Here is an 8,509-nt window from a genome sequence, read left to right as displayed (position 1 = left end):
GTTGCTGGCTGGAATCCGGGTCAGGGCACATGCCCAGGTTGCTGGCTCGGTCCCCAATAGGGGGCGTGCATGAGGCAGCCAATTGACTCATCAATGTTTCCCTCTCTCTCCCTTCCTTTCTCTCTTAAATCAATAAAAACATATATTTTTTAGGAAAAGAATAAGAAAGTGGTGTAGACAGAGGGAGAGAGATTATTTGAAATATGTATCTCATAATTCTACAAAACTGGATCTGCATATACCTCACATGTAATAAAATATATCTCTAAAAATCTCTAAAATACATTCACATATAGAAATTTATGGCCTAGGATGTACTTACACAAATTTTTAAATTACATTAAAAACATCACTAATAATGCTGCATATACACAATTTTGACAGTTGCCTCTCTACTGTACTTAACACATTATATTTGCTTCCTTGGTCTTTGGTAGGGCAGTAAAACTAAATATACAGACAGCACCTGAAAACACCACCAGTCCATTCTAGTCCTTAACTCTGGCCCTCAAGATCCCAAAAGTTGCGACACCAGCTTCACAATCACTCTGGACATTCATTGGCTGTGCGTGGTGCATTGGTGTCAGAACTCAAAAATTCAGTGGCCAACACATCCCCTTTCCTTCTGTTGATTTCATTTTCCCATATTGCCAACAATTAGACTGTGTGGAATTCATCACAGGTGGGAAATATTGGGGCAGATCCTTCAAACCATGAACGTTTAACAGATGTTATTAATCATTCTGTATGAACTATTACTCCTGTAGATTGTCACAATCACTTTATGAATATGTACATGAAATTGCCACAAGCGGTGGTGGGAGAACCACTATAAGGGAGATTATAAGTAAATAAGTATTTCTGATGTTAATAAAGTATATTATGTTTATTAATATATCCATGCAACAAAATTTTAACAACAACTTTGCATAACATTTATTTTAGTTACAAAGCTCTTGAAATTATTTTAGTGGAACCATTTGCTTTGCAAAAGGGTGAATTTGAAGTGCTTCTCTTTATAGTTAGACTCCTAGGCAGGTTTTATGTTATTCACTGCCTCCATTTCAGACCCATCTATGCCTTGTTTCCTGTGTTCACTCAGTTGGGAATTCACCCTCTCAGGTGCAGACGCCGCTCTTTGCTGGTTTCCGAATGAGACCCATGTTCCTGAATCTCCTGGTCAGTTTTCTGTGCTAATCTCACTGGACTATTAGCAGCATTCGGACAGTTGATCACTCATTCCTTCTGGAAACACTTTCTTTCTTTCCTTCCAGTATAACCCTTGATTTCCCTCCAAATCTGTGGACACCGTTCAATCCTTTTCTGGTGCCTCCTTGCCTTCCGGACCTAAATATTGTGCTGGCTGCTCCCTCTGCCGGGAGCCCTCCCACCCCCCGCCCGGAAAATCCACTCTACCTGCCTCCTTACCTCCAGCAGGTCTTTGCTTGAACATATTTCCAAGCTCTTCTGCACTTTAAACCGCAGCCCTCCCTACTTCCCAGCACCTGTCCATGACACTTACCTTCACAGCACTTATGAACATACTATCACGAGTTCCCTTTTTCCGTTACCCTGTTGTTTCTCTTACCCACTAAATGCAAACTCAATGCTGTGGGGATATTTTCTCTGTGTGTTTTGTTCCAGGACCCAAAACAGTGTCTGGCACAATATATATTTGCTGAATGAGTGGATGAGGAAAAACGTGAACCTAGACAAGATATACAATAGATTAAGGTTGTCTTACACGACCCATCAAGACAACAAGATGGAAAGTTAGCTAATAATCAGTTTAATAAGCATTGATTGAGCTCCCTTCTCAAAGCTCTTCATTTACAATCACAGGAAGCATGAAATCACACGTGAGCATATATGTAATATTTCTTTCTCTTGGAGGAAGTTTGAGCACCATGGCTAAAAGATATGTGATTGTACACAGCAGGCGGAATCCTGATGTTCATTTTTACCTAAACCTCCATCTATGTAAAGGCCAGTCTGTAAGGATGAAGCAAGGGTCAGTGAGAGGAAGAATGTATGCATACAGGAGAAAACAAAATGCTTCTGGTTTTTTGTTTGTTTGTTTGTTTTTACTATGGAGGGTATTCTGTCATCCCCATGAAATGGCAGAAAGGTTGGAATATATTTGATTTTTCCTACTTGTCCCTAAGTGAGTAAACTAAGTAAACTTTATAAATTAAGTGGAAGGTGACGCTGGGCCATCGTAATGTCCTTAAGGACACAATGACCATTTTACCCTTAATGTCTGACTCTGAAAGTCATTACTGCCTGTAACCTATCATAAGGGCTCTGTGTTTTTTAGAGACGAGTACAATACAACTTAGCACTTGTGGGGTCAAGGGGGAGATAATATTATTGATTCTAAGGTAATATCTAAAGAACATACAGATGAGATTTAAAAAATTGTGATAACCATTGTTTACTAGAGATTGATTCTAAGAGGATTTTTGTTTATTTAGAAATGTGCCGCATCTTTTTGTGGCAGTAGGATACGTGCTGTACCTTGTTTTTCAGTAGAAGAGATGGGACGTGCTAAGCAACGAGGCTCCACATTCTGGAGACTAGCTGCATTCATCAGGCCCTTAACAAACATCACCACGGCTCTGGGCTGCCTCTTACTGAGCTTATGAAGTAGGAAGATTCAACTGCATTTGGGGGGAAATAACAAAATATCTTCTATAATCAGAACTAAACCACAAAGCCATTCTCACAAGCCCTAACTAATCTACAATACAATTCTATTCTATCTGAACAAAGTGTAAGAATTACTGCTCAGAATAGGAAAACATGTACATTATATCTGAAAACGATATATTTGGAAAACAATTTATTAGGTATTTGCTTTTGTTTTTTTTCTGAGGACTCCAGTTTGACCGGAACTTTCTTAAAATTTTTGAGGGAGTTTAACTGAGAAATTGCTAAGTCTATCTTTTATCCAGTTCCTAACGATAATGGTGGCAATACTCCTAAATTTCTGTCACGACTGGGGAGGGGCTGCAGTCACTCATGTGAACGTGAAGAAGCCAACCTCACCCAATCATGAAGATGCCAGCAGCTCCCCAGCTTCTTCTCGGCCTCTGTCCAAGATCATCCTGGTCATGGATGGTAAAGCAGAGATGAACAATCTTCAAAAATTTTAAGACAACCCCTTAGTTTTCTTCTGTCATAAATGAAGTATGAAGTATTGACTATAAGCAAGAAATTTTTCCTTTTATTTGAAGCAAATACCTTATGGTCTTTCTTTGCATCTTTCTTCTTTATTCTCTATTGCCTCAGAAAGTCAAACATAAATGTCATGAAACTCAACTACATAAATTACTCAAAGTCTGCATGACCCACATTAGGGATCTGGGTTGTGGTGTTGGAGGCACTGAGTGATAGATAATTGAACAATTTGTTTTGCCTCTTCTTGAGGCATTTGGCACTTATTAAAAAAATATAATTGAACTTTCTAGAGAGAATAAGTACTTCCCTACTTCTAAGTGCTTTCTTTTCAGATACCTGAGGACTACTCAGTATACATCGTTGTCATGGAAGCTGGCATAGGCACCACATGCCAGTTTCTGCATTCACGGCACCAGGCATTTTTGCAAGCAGAGCTCACGGCTGGGTCCGGGATGGGAGCGTTCCCAGCGAGGAAGGCGGACGTAGAGGGACCTGAGAGGAACACAAGTGATTGTCCGCTTAGGAACATTGCATCGTCTCCACCCAGCCAGCCCCTTGCCTTCCGTCTCATTAGGTGTCTCTCAGCCGTAATGTCAGAGTATGTGCCCCTAACAGGTAGTGTGTGGTCACAGGTGATGCGCTCGGTCTAACGCAGGCACGGAGACTGGTCAACAGAGAACGCACCTTGGGCCACTTTTGACTATGTGTCTGCACCCCCCTTCCCGAGCACCCTCTTCATGGCCTCCTTGACATCTCTGTTCCTCAGTGTGTAGATGAGGGGGTTCACACTGGGGGTGACGATGGTGTAGAAAAGAGTCAGGAACTTTCCCTGGTCCTGGGAGGACGTGTTGGCCGGCTGCAGGTACATGTAGATGATGGTGCCGTAGAAGAGCGAGACCACGGTCAGGTGGGCGCTGCAGGTGTGCACGGCCTTCTGCCTCCCGGCCGCAGACGTGATCCTGCGCACGGCGCGCGCGATGTGCCCGTAGGAGACGAGGATGAGGGTGAGTGGGGCCAGGACGACGAAGATGGCCAGCGCGAACGCCAGCGCCTCCAGGGCCGTGGTGTCCACGCAGGCCATGCCGATCAGCGCCGGCATCTCGCAGAGAAAGTGGTCCACCCGCCGGCGCCCGCAGCGGGGCAGCACCAAGGTCTGGGGCGTCATGATGAGAGAATTGCCAAAGCCGCTCAGCCAGGCCAGGGCCGCCAGCTCCCCGCAGCGGCGCGGGCGCAGGAGGACGGCGTAGCGCAGGGGCTGGCAGACGGCCGCGCGGCGGTCGTAGGCCATGACGGCCAGGAGGACGCACTCCACCCCGCCCAGCGCCAGGACGAAGAAGAGCTGCGCGGCGCAGCCCAGGGAGCTGATGGTCTTGTCCGGGCCGCGCAGGTTGTAGAGCATCTGCGGGACGGAGCCGGTGGTGAAGCACAGGTCCAGGAAGGAGAGGTTGGCCAGGAAGAAGTACATGGGCGTGTGCAGCCGGGGGTCCAGCGCCGACAGAGCGACGATGGTCACGTTGCCGAGAAGCGTCAGCAGGTAAAACGCGAGGACGACCGCGAAGAGGACCAGCTCCAGGCGGGGACGGTCCGAGAAGCCCACCAGGACGAAGCCCTCAGGAGCACTTCCGTTGTCCTTCTCCATCACCGGGGACCACAGGCCACCTGTTGTGAGAAAGGCGAGCACCTGTGAAAAGTGTGGCGATGCTCCCTCCGCATGGAGGGCTGGCGAAATGCTGGGTGCCCACCCGTCAGTCAGCATCGCTCCTGCTTGGCCCGAGGAGGACAGTACGGGGAGTTCTTCAGGCTCCTGGCTGATTGTTCACCAACCCTTTGCATCATTCTTCAGAGAGGGAGATAGAAACATCAGTGATGAGAGAGAACCATTAATTGGCTGCCTCCTGCATGCCCCCTACTGGGGATCCAGCCCACAACCCAGGCCTGTGCCTGCGACTGGCATCCAACCCAGGACCCTTCAGTCCACAGACTGATGCTCTATCCACTGAGCCAAACCAGCTAGGGCTGCAGCATTCTTTTCAGATTGCCAGAAATGAACACTTCAAATTGTCTACTTTTTCTTTTCTGTTTATAATGAGGAAGCACCAAATCTTCTAGTCACATGTAACCCATGGATAGGACGCGTGGCTGTGTCTCCGCGTCAGAGAACCCAGCTTGCTGTTGGCTGAAATCTCGTTCTAAACAACGTCTCATCAACACTGGAGACACCAGAGTCATATCCAACTCCAGGGTAAAGGTGACCCAGGGAATCTTAGAAAGAAGGTGACCCCACCATGACCCCACCATGACCCTACCATGCCCCCACCATGCCCCTGCCCAGCCCTATCCTAAACCTCTGATGAAATGGTGTTTTAAATCCTCTTGGTGTATTTTAACCCTGGGGTTGGGTGACTTTTCTGAAGTGGAGAATGCTTTCCTATAAAGACAAAAAAGAAAGAAGTAAAGCTATTGCCAGAGCTCAATCCCAATGGAACTAACAGTCAGTGTGGTGTGAAAAGTCTTTCTCCCCTCTTGGTTACATTTATCCTCACAAAGAACTCCGCTTCCAGGAAAACTACATGGATTATTTTATGCATGCGTCTCTTATGAACCCATAGAAAGGAAAGATTTTTTTAGCCTTTGACACTTCCTTTTCTATATATATATATATATATATATATTGATTTCATAGAGGAAGAGAGAGAAACATCAATGATGAGAGAGAATCATTGATCAGCTGCCTCCTGCATGCCCCCTACTGGGGATTGCACACCCCACACTGGGGATTGCACACCCCACACTGGGGATAGAGCCCACAACCCGGGTATGTGGCCTGACTGGGAATCAAGCTGTGATCTCCTAGTTCATAGGTTGATGCTCAACCATTGAGCCACGCTGGCCAGGCTCTTTATGACACTTCACACGTTTAATTACTGGGCAGTGTTTTTATGTCTTGGGGGAATTTGTTGTGTAATGTAAGTTATCCAGGGGCACAGTTTCATTCTGATAGTTTTGCATATTTTCCTAAGCAGTTACTAAGAAGTAATAGAGTTGCGACGCTTAGTAAAAGGGAATGTATTCCATCTCTCAGGTGATTAGGGCACAAAATAGGGTTCCACTGCTCTAGGAATGCTTCAGTAATTAAATCAGGTTGTGGCATGTGTTCCCAACAAGAGTTCTAACAAGGCTTTGCACCTCAGAACGGACGCTTATTGGAAATTACAGGATTGTCCAAGTCCTCACTCCAGAGGCTGCAGCAGCGCCCCCAGTGCAACGGATGCAGGTGACACTCGGGGATGGACCATCCAGTGATTACATAACTGTTGGCCAACACTCGCAACGAAGCCAGCATGCCAGCACTGCAAAGTGGAAATTATATATACTAGTATATGTTTAAGAAAAAACTAATATGTATATACAGACAACCTGGGAGGGTAGACACCACACTAATGACAGTGAATGTTTCTGGGGTAGGAAACTGAGTCAGAGACAGGGGCTTTCTTTAAATCTACAACATTTTATTTCTTTAAAAATAGCTGGAAGTATGACCATAATGAATTACTATTAATTCTGAAGAGTGGAGTATATGTATACCTTTCCTACTAGTCTTATAAGTTTGCATATGTTTACAATATCTAAAAATAGGAAAGAAAACATTACAGTATAAAGTACAAATCATTTCAATATTAACGTAACTGATGCTTATGGACCTCGTGAAGTAGGCAGGAATGTTAACCAGTTGACGGGGTTTACCTCATTTCATACTCAAAGCAGCTCCAGGGGTCAGCAGGGTCATTAGGCATCCTCCCAGAATAAGCCACTGAGGCCAGAGTAGCCCAGAACCCTCCTCGTTGGAGTTCAAAGTCCAGTGTTAACAATGAACAGCCCAGTTGCTGAGAGCCCATTATTCAACATCCTCTCTGGTGACACAGATCAGAATTAGTATTTTACTCTTAAGGTTTTTCCAGTAGATTCCACGTATCTTTTAATTCATGTTTTTGATAAGAACTCTATTAAGTGAGTTCAAAATCTCTCTCCAGCTTTCTCATAGAATGAGTGATATTTAATCACCATCTTTACTACTTGATCAAACCTACGTTAAAGTGCATGATATGTCTAATGGCCCACAATTCAGCTCTAGTCTATGGTTAAAACAACAACAAAAGCCAAAACCAGATGACTGGGTGGAGGCCTGAGTCCCATTTCTTCCAAAAGGATCATTAACTTACCAAATTTGACGGCACCCGGAGACATGCCATGTCTACCATTCTTTCCTTTCCTGGGACTTCACTCGGGGGTCCAGGTGGGATGACCAGAGTGGAAACAAGGAGAAAGCAAAGATGACATCGGGAAATCTGTGAGGATGGAAAGGAGATAAAGAGCAGCTGGACCTGGATGGAGAGAATGCTGATGAGCAAACAGCAGTCACACCACCTGGGGGCCCTGAACACCCACCTCTCCCTCCTACTTGGGGAAGGGAGATGGGCTCTGAGGAACCCTCAGCACAGGGAACACAGCCGGGTTCCAAGGGTCCAAGTTAGAAAAGAAAGAACTTTATATGGCTTTCCGAGTTGATATAGGCTTGGACACTTCCTTTTCTGCCTCTCCCTGTGGAGTAAAACGTTCTTTTTAAAAAATTCCCTGAACTAATTATCTCTAACAAGGTTTGGGAGACTGTGAGGTCTCAGAGGAAAGATTACTCTTCCCAACACACACACACATGCACACACCCCAGAGAGAGAGGGAGAGAGAGAGGGAGAGAGAGAGAGAGAGAGAGAGAGAGAGAGAAGCCCTTCTCACTGGGTCTCATCAAGACCAGGAGTCAGTACTGAGCATTAAGGCTCAGAAAGTGGCCACCTCACTCTTCTCCTTCAGAAGAGCCCGGAATCGATGGAAGATGTGGGAGGACCTGCTTGTGTGGTCTCCTCTGTGACCCGTGTCCTCTGCCCCCTGCTTGGGGCCAACAGGGCAGAGAAGGGCTGATCACAGTCCTTCACCATTTCACTTACTCACATGAGTTTCCTCTGCAATTTTAAGTTCCATAATAATAAAGTTTAACTTGAATATTTTCTATTTAAGACAGATGTGTCAAGAGGAGGGTAAGAAAATGAAGAGATTGACTTTTAAAATTAGTACAAAAGCAAAAGAGTCCAAAATGTTAAAATAATCTTGTTTCAATTTGCCAAATTTGGTGTAAAATTATTACGATCATCTCAAGAAAGTTACTGTGTATCTGACTGACAGATGACTTTAGCTGTCACTAGAATAAATGAGCAGGTTTTGGTGTGTAAGAAAGACAAAAAACAAAACAAAAAAACAGTAGGATGCCGGTGCTCCT

General features: G+C 45.1%; 1 protein-coding gene across 1 annotated transcript; it reads right to left on the bottom strand.

Annotated features, from left to right (window-relative positions):
• Window positions 1–3,880: 3,880 nt before the first annotated feature.
• LOC102420206 (putative olfactory receptor 2W6) lies at window positions 3,881–4,828 on the bottom strand. The gene has a single exon (XM_006105849.2). It carries the CDS (start codon window positions 4,817–4,819, stop codon window positions 3,881–3,883), a length of 939 nt encoding a protein of 312 aa, XP_006105911.1. The 5' UTR covers window positions 4,820–4,828.
• Window positions 4,829–8,509: the final 3,681 nt, after the last annotated feature.

The sequence above is a fragment of the Myotis lucifugus genome, unplaced genomic scaffold (genome assembly GCF_000147115.1).
Source record: "Myotis lucifugus unplaced genomic scaffold, Myoluc2.0 scaffold_728, whole genome shotgun sequence".
NCBI lineage: Eukaryota > Metazoa > Chordata > Mammalia > Chiroptera > Vespertilionidae > Myotis > Myotis lucifugus.
The sequence above is the reverse complement of the archived record's forward strand: the minus strand, read 5'-3'. Positions and strand labels throughout refer to the sequence as shown.